The 18821-nt window shown below is 39.1% G+C and overlaps 2 protein-coding genes across 2 annotated transcripts in view; one reads left to right on the top strand and one right to left on the bottom strand.

The window, feature by feature from the left end:
* The first annotated feature begins 527 nt into the window (after positions 1-527).
* On the top strand, positions 528-4481 carry svip (small VCP interacting protein). The gene is made up of 4 exons (XM_007578588.2): positions 528-1052; positions 1253-1303; positions 2914-3027; positions 3297-4481. The coding sequence occupies exons 1-4, from the start codon at positions 990-992 to the stop codon at positions 3309-3311; spliced, it is 243 nt and encodes an 80-aa protein (XP_007578650.1). The 5' UTR covers positions 528-989; the 3' UTR covers positions 3312-4481.
* Positions 3426-18821, bottom strand: part of gas2a (growth arrest-specific 2a) — a 21294-nt gene continuing 5898 nt past the window's right edge. Inside the window, exons 4-9 of the mRNA XM_007578587.2 lie at positions 16838-16968; positions 11407-11551; positions 10305-10368; positions 9989-10214; positions 9806-9913; positions 3426-5914 (exon numbers count right to left, since the gene is read on the bottom strand). Of these exons, the coding sequence (XP_007578649.1) occupies positions 5705-5914; positions 9806-9913; positions 9989-10214; positions 10305-10368; positions 11407-11551; positions 16838-16968 (884 nt within the window). The 3' untranslated portion in view covers positions 3426-5704. The remainder of the gene's footprint in view (positions 5915-9805; positions 9914-9988; positions 10215-10304; positions 10369-11406; positions 11552-16837; positions 16969-18821) is intronic.

Genomic DNA, 18821 nt, shown 5'->3' on the forward strand with positions numbered 1-18821 from the left:
GGATGGATGGATGGATGGATGGATGGATGAATTTACATGATCTTCATCTGAAGGGAGTACAAAAAATTGCACTCAAGTAGACCAGCACTACTTCATATTATTACATAAGTAAAAGATAAACAAAGCCAAAATATGACATATAATACAAATGAAAGACAAAAGTCGTCTTTTTTATAGTTGACAAAATGTGAAATATTGTTTTTATTTTATTTATTTTATTTTCTCTCTATTGAGCCTAGTTCAAGTGTATATACAGCAAACAGTTGTGACTGGAAATACCCTGTGATGATTTACCTTTGTTGAAATAAAAAAAAGAAAAATATCTCTTGTGCCTTGATTTATTTCTAAATTATGTTAACATAATTTATAATAATGTCTACTTTTTAAAACATGTATATATTTTTTATTTTAGTCGTTAAAGTACCCACATTTGCACATAGCTTTATATTTATTATTTGAGTAATTTCTTGGATGACCACGTTAAAACTAAATGCACGTGACGTCATCAGCGCTTATTAACGTACCGTTATTGAACGTAACCGACGTAACATATTGGCTTTATCAGTAAAGCTGCACAAACAAACGGGCAAAGAGGCGTGTTGAACTCTAGGCATCTGACTTCTGGGGCGATTTATTTTCCAAATGTGGCGCCGATTTAATAAAAGGTGCGGAGGGAAACGGTTTATTATGTGACTAAGAGAAGCAGCTTGGCTTGTAGTGGTAGCTTAAACTAGGAGGTAGCTAGAATGCTAATGTCCACCCCGGGCTAATAGCAGGAGCCGCTGTTAGCTAACGGAAACGGTATGTCCGCTGACCCAGCGGCTGTCAGCTGGAGTAGAAGCTGCCGCTTCTTTTGCCTTATTTACTACGCATACAAGTTGTGACTGGCCAAATAGCCTATTAGATTTCTGGTTTAATTAGTTGGAGAAACTGAAAACTAATTTTCTACGCCGTTCTTTTACTGCGTGGAATAATAAAATTATTCCAGAATGGGAATGTGCTTACCGTGCCTTGGTGGAGCAGCTGACGACGTTGTTGTCACCCCGGATCCTGTAAGTTAATGTAATTAATTACATTTCCTGTTAGATATGTCGCTATAGATGAGCCAGAATGACATACAGAGTAACAAAGCCAAGAAGAATGTGTTTTTGTCACTCTTTGTACTGAAAAGGCCCTTTTTAGCGTGTTTACAGTAAACAGCGACATGTTATGCACATAATTGTCATTTCATTAATTTTTCTGTCCTGAACAGGAGACAAGGAGACAACAATTGGCTGAAGCCGCTGAGAAGAGACAAAAAGAGGTCAGTACTGGGTGGTTCCCGTTGCAGATTTTGAGTCAGACACTTAGTATTTAGCTAAGCTGGTTTTATTAACTTAGTGGCCTAGGGTCACGCCCATCATGTAAACATCGACAAGCCGTGTTAGACCAACAAAAAGCGGTGCATAGTAAGGTACGTGTTGGTTTGCTTTTTTTTTTTTTTTAAACAACTGCTGTTCTCAAAAGCTTATAGAGCAACATGTTCCTGTAGTTTTAGGTTTTCTGGGTTTGATTTAAGTGTGGGCTTTGACTGGGTCATTCTTAGACATTCAGCCCTGACTGCGGTTGTTGTCTTTCTCGATAGTAAACTCCAGGCCTCAATAAACCTCATAAAATGACTTTTTTGTAAAGCCCCATCAACTCTAACCAACTGTCTCATCACTGTTACTCCAAAGCCTCCTGTCCACACAGCATGATGCTGCCACCGCCATCTCACAGTGGGAATCATATGTTCAGGCAACATTTTGATTGTAGGCCAAAAATGTAAATTTTGTTCTCGTGTTAAAATGGTTTTTCGTTTATGGATTGAAAAGTGGATTACTGTAGACATTTTTTTTTGTAACCAACTCGATCTTTAAACTTGCAGTCAGTGGTTTTCCTTCCTCTGGATGTTTCTGGGTGGCCTGCACATGACAGCTGTACAAAGATTTAGCTACACAAAGACACTCTGTTAAATAAAAAAAAATAATAAAATTTTGAAGGATTTTATTTATGAATGTTGTATCAAGGAAGGTTCAATATAAATGCACATTATACTTTTCAGATTTTTATTTGTAACACAAAAATCTTCCTTTTCATTTTGCTTAAAAAATATGTTCTAATTTGTGTTGACCGATCACATAAAATAAGCCTGTGGTCACAGACATAAGTGCACCGTTTCCAAAAGTATCCTTATCTAAAATATATTGACGATAAACATATTCACCTTCATAAAAAAAAAAAAAAATGCCACGGTATAAAAACAGTCCCACCAGTGTGCCATAAAGAAAAAAAAAAGGAAATCCTTCCTCTCTATATCATTTTTCAGCCATGCTATTCATGTCGTCAAAAAGCCATTTCTTGATTATAAACATCTGAACATTTGGTAACTTGTATTTAAGAACTGCTGCGCAGTGTGGTGAGCATTTTTCTATTGTGCAGAAAAGACACTTGCAAACCAGTAAGAGCCATGCTAAAGTTAAATCAAGGTAAGTCAATTCAGATGGAAATGAAAGCCAACCTCTGAGGCTGGCTAATACTTTTACTGCCACATTTCTCTGCTCTCAGTCACTGTTATGTGTTAACCTTTACAGTTCAGGCTGCTGCAAGCAAAAGCACAAAGCTCTAACCCACCGATAGAATAGGCAGCGCACCGAGAGTGAAAGAAGCTGCTGCGTCTTTTTACTGCGATGCCTTATTTGGCGGTTGAATGCGTGCACACTAGATCATGCCTTTTATTCTGAAAGGTTGCAGCTGAAACGGAATATCCTGTTAAAAGCACAGATGCATGCCTGTGTACACAGTATTTCTAACATTCAGTGAAGTCAGAAATGAGCATTGCCGTTTCCTGCTGGGTTTTCATTTTTTTTTCTCCACTTCCTCTCTGATTTCCAGACGGCATACAGGGGTGTCAAAAATCCAGAAGCAGTTGAAAGGAAAAGAAAGAAACAGGAAGAAACTGAGAAGCAGGCGATGACCACGTCTGTGTCTGGCGGCGGTGGACTGAAGGTACGTTTAGCTTTGGCTTCATGCTTCTTTTCACGCGTTTTAATTTTAAACTTCAATTGTGTCTTTCGGTAAAGCTGTAGGATGCTTACACATTACATTACAGTAATCCTTGCCATAAAAAGGGCTATGATTATTGTTATCTCTGACATATATATCTTATTGAACTTTGATCTCGATAACATTTACAGCAGTATTATATATGCAGAGGTTTCATGTTGGATGTGTAACCAGCTCGGTTGTTTGATCTTTGTTTTTGTTTTTGTCTTCAGTGGCAGGTCGGATGAAGTTCCTGATGGAGAAGTTGGACTTAAAATGTCCAAATCAACATGAAGTCTGTCTGCTGGATTACTTGAAAAAGTTGGAACTGCTGCCCGGTTGAACCTTTTCTTTTTCTTTTTTTTTTTTTGCTTGATTTTATGTTACAAACATTTGATTGTCATCACATCAGGCAGAAAACTAAACCGTATTTGCCAAGTTATAAACAACAGGTTGAGGATGACGCACTACTGTTCAAACCTCCGATTAAACATGATTATATTAGTAATATAACGATGTGTGCGATTAAACAGGGCTCATCATTCGAAGAATGTCTTTTAAAGAAAATGAGTCATCAGTTTTAGAGATCGTAGTCGTTTATTTTTTGTAATTTTCTTCTGTAATTAAGATGTTTTTTCCTCTCGGTACTGAAGCGGGTTTAGTTCAGAGCTTCTTGGTAACATAGTAACTTACACAAACGTGACGGTTTAAAAGCTGAACTATGCTTGGTGACTTAGGCATGTTGATGACCTTTGCAGTGGACAGGCCTCTGGCAAACATCACCTTTCTTTTAAGGAACACAATGAATGACGTGTTGGACTTTTTAAATTCATTTTTTGTACTGGATTGTTTAAGGTGCAGGGGAGCAAACATGATTTCAGCTCTGCTCTGCTGATGACATGATTTAGTTGTCACTTTGGTTATTCTGCTGAGCTCACCATCAGCCACTGTCTGATTATATGCATCAATGGCAAACAGGCCGAAATATTTTCCAGACCAGGATCGCCCTCTTCACCCTTGCGCATTTGACCTTTGGCACTTTATAAATCAGTTATAATCCTGCTCTATTGCACTGGTTGAGTTTCTTCATTTGAATTTAACTGTAAAGCACTAATATGATTTGGTTTGATTTAAAAACTAGTGTTACCGTTTGTGTGAATATGCCACAACTCACAATTGATTAGTAATTTCTCTCTACTGTCTGTCACAGTTTTTTTTGGAGACTGCAGCTTTGCCTTTGTACTCTCACATATGGTGCTGGATGACGGTGTAGTGAATATTCCTCGAAGTGCTTAACTTAACTGAGGTCTTTTCTTAAAGCTGCCTGATCCTCAAAAGCTTCTGGTGCTCTTGCCATTTTGTAGGACAAAGAGTATAGCCAATGGTATTGCTACAGTTAATAAAGCACATTTCTGTTACGTGTGTTTGGACTCCAGATGCTGATTTCTGGTTTTACATCTCAACACATAATGACACCTTCTGACTTTGTGTCTGCAGGGCATCAGATGAACATTTACAGATGTTTTAATTACGAAGATCATTCAAGGATTTTGATATTTGGAAACAAGAGGAGAGGTTGTCACAAACAATGAGACTTTATTTACAGTTAAAAAAAGGATTTTCACTTCTAAGAAACTTGATGGTTTTTAATCATCATTCTTAGTTCAAAACCAACATAATAATCCATAAAAAATCACATATCAATGAGCTCAGCTTTCATACAGGTATTGTCTGTTATTGTAAGACTCCAAACCAAAAGTCAGATTGTTTTCATGTTGATCTCTGTTCTACCTCTAGAGGTCAGTAACTCTACACAAAAAGAAAAACTTAAGTAGCTTCTCAAGTCAAAAACCCTCTGGTTCAGTTCTGCGTGAGATTGTATTGTTTAAATAAAGATTATGCCACAACCTAGCCAGTAAATCAATTCAAAGTGGGAATGTTGCATGTAGTGCAAGCACTGCTTACATTTAATCTAATCAGAAATCCATTAAAAGAAATACTTGTAAGTGTTGGATTTTAGAGAAATGTTTTATATTATGCAAAGACACACAATCTAAAGCTTTGGATAGTACAAAGTTTTGTTATTCTGATATATTTGTTAAAATTAGTTTGAAACATCAAAATATTGATCCTTGTGGAATATCTTCTACCTACTGTGTTACAACGGCATTACATGACAAAATGTTAGTTTCACAAAGGTGCTGATGAATCCATCTCTAGTTTACATGAAAAGGATGAACTTCTGCATGTCGACTATCAGATTTAGATAGGGTGCCTCTGAATACTCACTGAAAAGCTTCAAGTATAACTAACGATTAAAACCAAATGTCACAAACATCTACAACTTCCCTGCTAAGCTCCTGTTTCACCCACTACACTAATTATCAACAAAATTAATAAAGTATGAGAATTTCCTAAGCTAAAGAAAATAAGATAAAGCACAAAATTAAATTGAAAACTATACTACCCAAGATTTCTATTTTTTCCTCCTCCTACCCCCTCAAACAACAAATCATTATTTTACAAGTCGTCTCTCTCCGTTTCCTCCACGTTTTTGCATAGCAAAGCCCCGTTATTAGAGCGGTCTTAAAAAAGTCACGCATACACCATGTCCAGACCAGAACCACTCTGCGGTGGGCCTTCACTTCTTGCTGCGGTAGTGGGCCGCCACCACCAGGTAGCTGTCCGGGGCGAGGTCTTTGATGTTGGGGGACTTGGTGCTGATGGGGGATATCTTTCCCTCCACTCTGGAAATCTGCAGCATGCGGCAGGGGTCGTGTTTCAGCAGGTAGCTCTCGAACGTCTCCCAGCCTCCGCCGACCCGCACCATCACATGCTTGTTGTGCAGCATCTGCAAAAGGAAATCGAATCGGGGCGAAGCTGGTTTAAGAAGTCATTCGGAAACAAACATTTGTTTAACAGGTTTACCTGCAATCTTGATGAAAACCTCTGTAATAAATGTCTTGAAAAATACAAAAGACTTCTTTGTAGGAGAAAGTCTACAGTAACTGGGAAATTAAATAATAGCCATAGAACGTTTACATTTTGTCACATTGCAGCCCCAGATTTGAAAGCACGGTCAGTACGGCTGTTAAATATCCAGCTGGTTTCTCCACTCAAACTCTCTAAATCTGCGCTATGTTTGCCTCACAAGTCTATAAAGTGACTTCTTTTATTTTTTGCAGCAATTTTTCCTTAGGATGTGACACCTGTCACATCAGGGCGCATTCCCAAGGTTCGCTGCCATGGCAGCGTCACCCATTATAGTAAAAAGAAGAAATAAAACACGCCGCTGTATTAGATGATCAAACGCTCGCATTCCCAAGAGACTGTGCTCATAAAATACGTCTGCTACGGAGTGAAGGCTTACTGCCACTTTTCCTCATTAGCACTTCATTACACCTCAGCAGAAACAAGCTTGTTTACTGAAGGAGGGTACATAAAAAAATCATAATGCTTTATTAGTCTTTAAAGATTGACTAAAACATACAGTTTGATTAAAAAAAAAAAAAAAAGATAGACTACCAAGGACCTTGTGACTTCGGTGTGGTCAGATATGAGGCTTCTTGCCCTCCAGCAGCAGAACATACAACATTTATAAGCCTCTTACAAGAATCAATCTAGGGGGCAGCAGTGGGGCAGCACTTCCAATCAGCTGCACTGGGCCTGGGGCTTTGTTACAGTGCACTTAATGGATCTGTGTGAAGCAGCGAGGTTTCAATCATTCTGCTCTGGGACATGACTCCTGCCTGAGACCAGTCCTTCATCGGGAACCCAGAGGACGGCGGAGGCCCGGGGACAGCACCGTCCAGAAACACTCTGAGGTTTCTCCACCGTCTCACGCTCAAACAACAAGCAGCTCATTTATTCCTACAGTGGGGAAGGTCAGTCATCACGTGAGCATGTTGAGCGCCAGAGGTTGACTAATATGCATTTTTCCTAGGACTTCTGACTCTACTAGATGGACAAAAGACCTGAGTGACGTGACCTCCCTCCCCCAAAACCTTCTTCATATTAAACAGAATTGGTGTCAAACACGTTTTAGCCGCATAAACCAGCACAAACGTGGAATGATTCATTTACACCAGTTTTGTTTGATTTTTAAAATCTTAAAAATTATGAAGGCACAAACGAAGATTTTTGCCACACAAACCAGCAAAAACGTAAGACTGGCAAAAATTCCATTTGATTTTGTAAACCTGGACTGGTTTGTTGACCTTTGATGACCTCTGGAAACATTTATTAAAATGTTATTAAAAGCCGTACTTTAAAATTATAGTGATACAAACAAAACATTTCGCTCCACAAACGTAGCAAAGCTGATGGACACCATATTTCATTTGACTTGGCTTGTTGACCTTTGATGACCTATGGAAATATTTGCTAATTTTCACAGAGGTCATTTGTTGCTCAACGTCGATTTCGTTTAATCTGAAGGCAGCTTTACCCAGGTGGACAAAACAGACTCTAAGTTGGCATAACGGCCACAAATGACGGCTGGAATGTTTACACAAACGGCTTGCCGTACCCCAGCTGCTTACAGACGCTGACTGGCCTTACTGTAGCAGCTGCTAGCAGGGAGACCATGTGAGGAATGTTAATTAAAGCATCCTCACCATAAAGAGAGCTGGCTGAGAGACAGAGCGACAGTCGTTTAATGCTCGTTTTACTTGGCATTATAAAAACGCCTGCTCTCTCTCTGTTACGAGATCTCTAGTTATTGTTCGGGATTTTGTTTGGAAAAACAGATGATTTCAAGCCTTTTCAGTTCATTTGTGCTGCCAGCCGCAGAGATAAAAAGTAGACCTGACTTTGGAGAGTGTATGCTGCGTACCAGATTGATCTGGATCAACACTTTTCGCCTCTTGTTATTTGTCCTAGGTTGCTTAGCAACACATTGGAGACTAAACCAATGGGTTTTAGAGGCATTTACATTTTCGCCATGTTATTGTGGTTGGAATTCTTTCATCTTAGCAATTACGCTCCGATTGTCCCCACTGCAGATTATTTCACCAAAACCTTGCAGAAAATTAGCGATGATTGGGTGGCAGGTCTAGATTTTAACTGTGCTGCAGTTTATTGGGCCGGCAGCAGAGGACATCCAAGAGTAAACTCTCGTTTGCACGCCTGCAGATCTCAAACATACCACTGGCATGAATCACATAGTTGGATGTGTGAATCCTGGATGTGGGTTGCCAAGTAACCAGAATCCCAGGAGGACAGATTCTCGTTCTCAGATCGGTTAGCCTCAATTTATCCTCCTCAAATACCAGGCATCCCTCTACTCATGGACAGCTGAGAAACATTTACTGTGCTCACAGCTAATTGTGTTCCTCAGATCAAATAGAATTTTTTTTTTTTTTTTGGTTTTTAACGATTAAAGTAACAGCCTGGCAATTAGAATATGTGGTTATAGGTGGATGTTTATTTTTCCACACAGCAAGAGCGTGGCATTATCTCTGATTAAGAGCTTACAACGATGGTTGGCTCAGAGAAAAAGGAGGATCAAATTTATCCAGATAAAAAGAGTTTGCTGATGTTTGAACCATTTGAAACACACACACACACTTTATATCTAATCAAAAGCATTTTCAGCGCACAATATTGAGAAAAGATTTTGGAACTTCAGGAAAATCCCAACATATGACGAACCAAGCCAGAAATGACAGTTGGACGCATCTGATGGTCAGACCTCAGGCTGCGCCGCTGCGTGAGAAACCGTTGTGTTGTTGTAATGAGCACAACCACCTGGAGCACATTAGAGCACCGTTCTTGTGCGGTATATTCAGAAATGCTGCTGAGCTGGTATAACACCAGGTAGGAGCAATTTATCAGGCCGACAGGACAGAAATATTCTGTTTCTGCAGTGAAAGGCAGAAGATGTTTACTTTGTGGCAGATAAGTTTCAACTCGGTGGGAATGAGTCGAGAAAAAACATGTAAACTGCATTAACACCTACGTCAACCTTCAAATGTAGTGCCAAGTGAATAATTTCTCCTTTATTTTAGATTCCTAATGTTGTATTTGATTTGTTGTACTTTCTGAGTATAATAGAGGTTAATTTAAATGTTTGTGTTCTTGGTTTTTAAGCTTAATTCACCAGTTTTTTCTGGTCTTGTTGTTCGTTAACCAGTTGGAACAACTCTGTCCGACATGTTAAGATTATTGTACAAAAATGTGTCTTTTGCATTCCCTGCTCGTGTGTGTGTGATTTTATACTTCTACCATGTTCAAAATAAATGAATAAAATTAAACGAGCTTCAGATATATTAATCTCCAGCTGGATGACTGACATTTGGAGACAACCGGGTCCAGTAAAAAAACTAAACACTGAAGTTGTTTATAGAAAGGATTTATGGAGATAGAAGATCCACTGTTAATTTTGTCCAGCGAGTAATCAAAAGAAAAACACACAATTCTAGTAAATACTACATTTTCAGAAATTTTACAGTATACAGTGCAATATTTATAACAAAGGTCCTCAAATCCAGGCCTTGAAGGTTGATTTCCTGCGACTTTCAGATGTGTCCCAGGTTCTAACGCACCTAAATCAAATGACTGAATTACCTCCTCACTGTGCAGAGTCCTGCTAATGACCTCGTCATTCGATTCAGGTGGGTTGAAGTTACAGGACTCTAGTGTTAGAGGCCAGGATTCAAAGACCCCTGATTTATGGAATACGTTTTTTATTCTGGTGACATTTAAACTTGATTCGTTTCAGTCAGGCATTTGCTAAACTCACCCGTATAAAGAGCATCTTCTCTCCAACGCGGTATCGACCCTGCGAATGTCTTTCCACACAGAACTTATTTGTGCACCTGCAGGGTGGATCGTTAGCGATGTGTCTCACCTGTAACACATAAAACACTTTTGCACATTTTTCTGCTCTGATTTGAAATGCAAAAGTCACCCGTTTGTGACTTACAGCATCATCCAGGAGCTTGCCTGCGCCCTTCTTGGACGAAGTGACTTTGGTCGTAGTTGGAGTTGAAGTCGGTGTCGGTGAAGAAGACGGGGAGGGGGATGATGAAGAAGGGGACGAGAGGGGAGGCGGAGCCGGGGATACGGGTGATGGGGGAGGTAGAGGTGCCCTTTCTTCTTGTTCAATCTCTTTCTCCAGTTTTATAAGGCCTGGAGGCTCCACATTGTAGCTAAATGTGAAAAAATAAAACAATCGGATGAATCATATCGAGGGCCTAAAAGCGTCAAAAAAATGAAAACGCAGCACAACTGGAACAAACCGTGACGCTATCCGACCCAACTCTAGTAGACAGAGGCACACCTCTCGCGGCTGCTTATGCAGAACTACAGGAAGAGAGCAAAGCTTAGCACTCAGTTTTATAATGAGACACGATAACACATCCAAAAAAAAAACAAAAAAACAAGGCAATGAGTGAAGATGAGTGGCTTGGTGATGGTGAATAACATAAAAACAAGCTGATGGACTCCATGCATTCAAAAGTCGCTCAACTCCTTCATTCTCTTCCCTACAAATTACATGAAAGTGAGTGAATCTGCCTAAGTTTGAGATGTTCGATTTAACCTCCACCAATGGCAAACCAAGCAGGAAGTGCGCAGACAAAAAGACACGATAGATGTCACACATCCAACCATGCGATGCAGAAAGGAGATCCACTGTATGAGAGCAAACCTGGGTGTCGACACCTCTACTGCTGAACTCATAAGTTTATCCAAAGAAAGAAGGACAGAAAGAGAAAGAAATCCATCAGCTACTGTTTCTGGACATATTTCGACAGATTTTAATCACAGTTGCATGTCTGCAAGGCTAGAAGAGGATTGTAATTCAGTGTTAACCTCTTACTCGGTATGCCGCCTGACCTCTAGAAATTAAATTATCTGCATACTTGACAATGATAAACCTTCAGGATCAAAATGAAAAAAGAAAAAATGTAAATGACCCTGTAACATTCTGCACCTTATCTGGAGGACATTTATTTGGAGTAAAATAACATGCGAGGGAAAAAGGCTTGAGACAACAAAGAGAAAAATATTTAAAGCTGGAGAAAAACTCAGACAGCTTTGGCCTACTTTTTCACTTACTCACACATTCATGTCTATTTGTTGAATTTCTGTGTTTTAAGTCAGACATTCTTCTCATCATGCAGAGTTACTCCCTCCACAGTGAAAGTGAGGATTGTGAGGTAGACAGTCCATTCTGCTTACTATTGTACCTGCACAATCAATGCTCTGAAAGGAGCCAGAAACCTGAGTCCGGGGTCCTGGCAGTGCCAGAGTTGGGATCTTTGTTAGCACAGCCAGATTGTCCAACATTCAGATTTGGTGGCGGTCTGATACAAATGGGGAAAACCCAGTTCAACTCACCTAGGCCCTCAGACTCAAAGAGACATGTTTCACCCACTCCGACCTCTCGGCACCAGGCCAGGAAGTTAGCTGTGTTGTCGCGAGCAAAGAAAGAACCGGACGGAGCGCTCTGCCGGCACGGGATCCTCCGATTGGGGATTTTCTTCTGAAAGCACAAATAAGAGAAAACACGCAAGTAAAGAATTAAAATAGTAATTCTCTAAATGATTTAAGATGAGATTTTTTTTTCCTTGCACTTCCTGAGATATCGATGTGACCACAGTTTTTTGTCTTATTGTGATCCTTTTATGTATCCTTCCCCATCCTTGTATATTCTGTTGATTTTATGGAAATGCTTTCAAAGTGTAATAAAAAATGACTTTTTTAGTTGCACATTGTATGAAAATGGTCATACAGGTAGTTAAAACCAAATTTCTGTCATTGTGTTGTCAACGATTTGTCTGCCAAACCGGAAAACCTCTTTGAATGACAAAACGACCATGTGGTTTCCTTATAAATGGAGAAACGCCACTGACCTATGAAACATGTAAACCAGAATTCAAAATGTTCAGATCAAAAATTCAGATGATAGTGAAGCAATTCAGTTTTTAAAGACGTTATTATCCCAGCAGAATGATTGAAGTAAAAAATGAAAAATACACGATTGGGACAAGAGCCACATGCAGAGGGAGAACATGCAAACTCCATGCAGTCAGACCCCAGACTGGGACCGGAGCCCAGGACCGTCTCACTGCAAACCCAAAGCTCCAAGATATTTAAACATTATTTTCATGGATCTATTTGTAGTTGATTGAGGCCCAAAAAGAGATTGAGGTGTATTTTGCCAACGTGTGGCCCAGTCCAGTGTTTTGATTGAGATGAAGTAGACAGCAGTGTCTCCTCCATCTGCTCCGGTTTCATCCTGGTATCTGGGAGCCTTTTCTTTGCGGATCAATATGGGAGATGAAGGCTCCGAAAACTGGAGTTACTTTACCAGACCCTCCGTGATTTAGGATCAAATGACATACTTATGGGTTTCAGCCCCCACGCGGTCCGTTCACAGAGATTTATGCGCCTTGCTGCGGTTTTATGAAGGATATGTGTGTCTGCGCTTCGAGAAAGGTGCAGTGAGCTCATGCAGGAAATATGCAAGCTTTTGTGGGTATTTTTCATTTCATTCCAGGATCTCTTTTAAACCTTTTTTTTTTCACTCATTTATGTTCCTCTATTACTGAACATAGCTGTGGAAAAAACGTTTGCCAATGGCATTTAATATGCCAGTCAAAATGAAATGTATTTCTGCTGTGGCTTGTTATGTTATTATTGGCACCTTTGTGTGTTTGATTGCACATAAGGTAAAGAGCTTCATAAAACAGTATTTCTGAACAAAGGGGAACATAAAGAATAAAAATAAAATATATACTTGAATAGAGCATGGGTGGTTTAAGGCAAATTTTTATACATCTGTTCACATTTAGTGCATATGTTGACTCATACTTGTGTTATTATTATATATCTTATCTGTCTTGCTCAACATGCAGCGGCCAGTTATTGAGTGATTAAAACTCGGCCTAATCAAAACATTTGCAGAACTATCTGCAGTTTTCTCACCTTGAGATCTGTGCAGCTTTCTTCCCCAAATGAATAAATGCTCCACTTATCTTCAAAATGTGTTTCCTATTTAACAAATATAGTCTTTTCTATAACAGATTTAACAAATTTAAAGTCTACGTTCAGCACATTTTATGTGCTAACACATTAATAAGTGGATGAGCGATAATGGGGCAACAGGTCTATTTTATCACCAGCATCATGTTTCAAAACCCCAGGGATGTGCAGTTGTGGTAAGAAGAAGAATATTATTTTAAGTTTTTAACGAGGTATCCCAACAGTTAGTGCATCTAATAAAAAATGTAAATAAAATCAAGAAGTAGCTGCACTAGTTAAGAATCGCTACAAGCAGGCTCAAATAAAAACAAGCATGTTTATTGATATGTTTTAAAATGTTCTCAACCACATATTTTGTGGTCATCTACAGGCCACAAGTTCATGCAAACTGGTTAGGTCTGGGATAACATTTTTATACAAAGTCCACATTCTCTAAAGCTAAAGATTTTTTTCCAGAGTTGTTCCATTCAAAAAGCAGTTTTGTTTTACATTTGGGATCATTGTCCTGTTGCCAGCCTGCTGCCCATTGTTCTGTTGCGACACTCAACTGAGCCCATCTCATGTAAAACATCTTCAAACTGACTGAACTGAAACAAGTTTTACGCTAGCAAAGAATGAGAGGATGCTAACCAAGAAAAAGCACTGCTCCAAAACCAACAACCTCAGTACTGACAGAAAATTGAATCTGCCAAGCTGAACAAGCCAACTTTGTTTTAGAGGAAAGTTTTATGAACTGACAAGAAGAAGATTGAGCTGTTTGGCCACAGGGACAAGATATGTTTCGAGAACTTCAGCTAACGTTACAGTAGAGCAAGAACCAAATGCAAAGAGGAAGTAGTTGGTTTTAAAATTAAACTATTTACTGAACAAAATATCAAAACCCGAAACCTTACAAAAACAAAAGTCCAGGTTCACATTTTGAGTTAGACCTTAGTTTAAAACCTTTAGTGGACTTGAAGTTTGAATGAATTCAGTTTCAGTTTTGTGAGCTTGAATCAGCTTAACTGGGTCGATGCTGCTTTTGTTTAGGAACACACAGGCAAGGAAGCTAAATACTGAGCTGCTTTAACATTCTTCCCTCATTTTTCCATTTGTAGAAGCCTCAACCACTTTGGTTTGTTTATTTTTTCTGGCTCATCATGTAACTAATCTGTTTGCAATTAGACTAATTAGCAGTGAGAGGTCTCACCAGCTGTTTAGTATTACAGAGTTAAACCAGTCTTCATTGGCCTTTTTCTGAACCATCTCAAAAGTGAAGCCTCAAACGTCATGGAGTCTGCAGATTTCACACAGTTTTCAAAGCTTTATGTTGCATTTGTCCTGCTTTCAATCACACATAGGACTAATCTGAACTGATCATGTCTGTATTATGTTTTTGCATTGGAATTTAGCACGAAAATGAAGAAATCTTTTTTTTTTTGTATCTACAACATTTAATTTATGTTTTCCTGCTGCTCAGTCAGGTCACATGAGCAGATAAGACTTGACTTCTACTGGAGTTCACTTAGACCCACCTGAGGGTAAAAACTGCAGCTCTTTAGGTGACTTGGAAAGCTTCAAGTGGCATTAAACAAAACTTTATGGAGCAAGAAATGTGGAAAACACGCTGTTCTGTTGTTAGATTCTGACATTTACGCTGACGTGTCTTTTAATTGTGGATAAAGAGCAACATATGTCCATTGCAAACAATCTGAAAACCTGAGACGGCTCTGCTGTTTTTCTTCTGCTCTCAACAATCAATGTGCTCCTTTATGTTCAGTAGCGTCTCTGCTGTCCCACGGTCGTTGACCTCAAGTATTTCCTCACATCTGTGCTGCTGCTGCTGCTGCGCTCACACTGAGATCAGGAGACCCTTCGTCATCAGAGCGGCAATGCCCCACTGCAAACATCAACAACTCTCACAGAAGGCGCCACAAAAGATCCTTTGCCTTCATTTGCCTCTGAACTGACAGAATTAAGTAAATCTATTGTAAATATATTAAAATCAGGATTTTATATCTGTATTTTACTTATGTTTGAGTAAAAAAAAAATAATTTACTTCATAAAAACATATGCTGTCATAAGAGAAACTGAAATTACTCTGATGACATTGAGGTTGGCAGAAAATAGTTGGACTAATTTACAGATATCTTCTTCCAAGGTTCATGAAACCCTCAGTTCAAAACCTTCAGCGTAGTTCTTTCAATTCTCCCAGGGTCTGTGGGGCCCCGCTAGTTAACAAACCCCTACAGCTTATTTTTTCCCCCCCTTCATTTCACCCTATTGGAGACAGCAAAATCCCATCCCCCACCTTCACTTTCTGTATAGTTTTTTAAATCGTGGAGCTCTTGGCAAAGTTTGTATTCATCGGTCACGCTGATCTCACTGAATTGCAGCACCTAGCCAAACTTTTTCGGTTCTTGAGCTTCTTCTTTTTTTACATTTTACTGTCATACAATCATAAATCTGAATGTATTTAATTATGATTTTATGCAACAGATCAACACAAAACGGTGCCTAATTTGGACGTATGATTTTCTTTTCTTTTTTTTCCCCTAAGCCTGAAAGAAAGTGTGGCGGCCATTTGTATTCAGTCAAACCAGCTTTTGCTACAAATTACAGCTGTGAGTATTTTGGGGTAGGTAGCTACTAGCTCCCCACATCTAAAAAACTGAGATTTCTGATGATTTTTTTGCAAAATAGCTGAAGCTATTTTGAGATTCTGTCTTGCCACAGAATCTCAACAGTCTGGGCTTTGACAGGACCATTCCAACACTCTACATTGATCTAAATAATTCCCTTACACATCTGACTGTACATTTATGGTTGTTTCCTTGTTCGAGTTCGAATGCATCCCCACAGCATGATGTTGCCAGTTTGTCACAAAAGGCTAGATTTGTTTTGTAAATGACTGATCGCTACCTGGTTGTCAATTTCTTCTACCTGAGCTGTGCTTCTCTGTAGCTTCCCTCAGTGTCAAAGTCAATGTCAAATTTATTTAAATAGCACTTTTAAAAAACAGGTTAAAGTTGAACCAAAGTGCTATTGTGTTATCGTTGATGAAAAGAGAGAGAAAAAAAGGCTTGTTTTAAGATGTAAACTTTAACTCAAATGAATATTTTTGTAATTGGGAAAATTTAGACAGCAATTGGTTGCCATATAAATTGGAATTTTTAGGGGGGTAACAGAGTAAAGAGGTAGGAATACATGCACGCCACACTTCTAAGACATTTATTTGTAAAAAGAAAAAAAAGTTAAAACCATGATCATTTTCTTTCCAATTCACGTTTTTGCTCTTATTTGAGGTAGTTAAAATAAAATCACACTAAAGCACATACCTGTGGTTGCAACAGGACCTAATGTGAAAAACTAAAGAACAGATCTGCAGGAGAAGTTAGTCTTTGATTGAAGATTTTCAGTCTTAATGCCCAGTAATGCTTATTTCAGTTTCACCGTCAGAGTAAGAGTTCAGAGATGCTGCCTGTAATGAATTTCGTTGTTTTTCAAATCACAGAAAGGGACCTTTGAGAGCTAACTGGAGCTGCATAACTCTTACAAAATATTAATCGACAGTTTTAGAGGAGCTGCTAAAAGACTCAAGACCGAAGTGACCTTTGTTCCATCTGATCAAATCAGTGAACACTTATTTGTTAATTTTTTTCACTCTGGAGCCCTGCTCTGCAAAATCATTCACAACGAAAGTAAGTCTGGGAACACTTTCAGCCACAATTTAACTTCCAAATGAGTATTTTCACCGTAATCTGTCTCACGCCATCTCACTGCGATCCTCCGATTTCTCTCTACCTTGCTATTGCCAGGCTCATGCAGGTCTCCATTACTCTGCCTGAACTTCTCCTGCAGCGTCTCAGCCAGCTGGCACAACAGGAAGCCATTGTCTAACCGATCCATGAAGCTCTCAGCGGTGATTTCCAGACCTGAGCAGGGGACACATAAAGACAGGCAGACAGTCCAACGTCATAAATCCATCAAAAGTGCGCTCATTTAAAATATACGTGAATAAAAGAAATAAAATTCAATCTCCTGTTCATTCCTAAGCCTGATGTAATGCTTTCAACTCTCCAGAACTGTTTTAATGATCAAGCCTCACTGTAGGTTTGTAAAACCGCTCAGGCCAGAGTGTAAAATATAGATTATGAAGAATTTCCTGGTAGTCCAGTGGCACAGAGGAAGACTCCGTTTACCCAAAGTAAAGCCTCATTATGCTGCAGAGTTGCACATACATATTGGTGATCAACATGTGGCGTCCACTTGACTGACTTCCAGAGGACCATACTTTTGCGGTTAGGTCATCGTGAAATAGGAGGTAGTGGCAGGGGGTGGGGGATTTGTCTGTGGAAAGAAACTGGAGAGATTTCTTTTTTAATCCCATTTCTGTTTCTTATAAGAGGAGGGGTTCGGGGTTCCATGTTTAATGAGTTCCAAATGTTGCAGCTGAGCCCAAAAGAAAAAAAAAAAGAAACGAGCTATTGAAATCTTGAGAAATTTTCTGCAAGTTGCCGTCTTATGCTCGATCCTCGACCCCTTACTGTGTGAGCAACACATACAGCCACAGAGCCCTGATACAAATATTTCAACCCAAGTAAATAAATCGTCCCTTAGGTTTGTCCAAAACTCTCTCAACCTGAAAATGCAAACAATTTTGAAAAAAAATAAAAAGAGTAGCTCAATGAATTCTGCGAAAGCACATTTGCTTTAAAAACCAAGATGTCTGCAGGGTTTGCAGATCCAGGTCTCTGGATCAGCCGGTTCCAGAGCAAACAGAGGGCCAGAGATGACAGGAAAGATTATTCCCTCGTAGCTTCCCATAAGCCGGAGTCCATTACAGGAACTCATCCTGCTTGCAGTAAAAGTAAGAAATAACTTCAGAGGACGTCCCCTGGAGAAACACCCAGTTATTAAACATAGCTACACATAGACAAACATGGCTTCAGTATCTCTGAATATTATCTACAGATCCGGTTAGAAGTTTACATCCACTCATTATCAAATGTCATATTAATGTAGAGGATTTTAAAGATGCGTTTAAACTGTTCGTTTTACAGGATGAGATAATTAAACACCAAACAATCTTACAATAAATTGTCATATCTGATATTAAACACAGGCTAAAATATTAACATACGCCTCCACTAATATTCATTTGAACATCCCTCAATAAGTTACAACTCAATCCCATATTATCTAGTCCTTATTAAGCACCTCTTACAACCCTGGCTGGATATTTGACGCCTCTGTTTTAATCAGAATTGATCAATAGAGATCAAATTATTGGTTTCCTGGCAAGTATTCAACTTTTAAGCACATGACTTCTTTAGGGTTGAGACTGAAATCAGCTCTGATGTGTTTTTAGTTAGAAATGTCCTGCCGAAGCACCCAGTAATGTCCAAGTTTCAGCCGACAAGCTGCTGATTTGAAGTGAAGTTGACACATTTTTACAACCCAATTCCAATGAAGCTGGAATAAATAAAAATATAAATAAAAACAGAATACAGTGATTTACAGATCCATTTCAACCTACAGTCACTTGAATTCCCTTCACAGACATAATATTTAAAGTTCAGTCAGAAAACTATGCATACACCACTGCTTTTTTTTGTTTTTATTTTTTATCAGGCTTTGTAAGATCCTCGCGGCGGATTGGATTCAGTAAAAACCGGATGTGACTTAAGATACGTTGGATTTGTAACCAGCATCAGACCTACAAGTAAAGCCAAAAAGCTAACTGAACTATAATTTTACTGTTTTTAAAACTCAGAGACATAAAATA

Source organism: Poecilia formosa, unplaced genomic scaffold (assembly GCF_000485575.1).
Source record: "Poecilia formosa unplaced genomic scaffold, Poecilia_formosa-5.1.2 Scaffold484, whole genome shotgun sequence".
NCBI classification, from domain to species: domain Eukaryota; kingdom Metazoa; phylum Chordata; class Actinopteri; order Cyprinodontiformes; family Poeciliidae; genus Poecilia; species Poecilia formosa.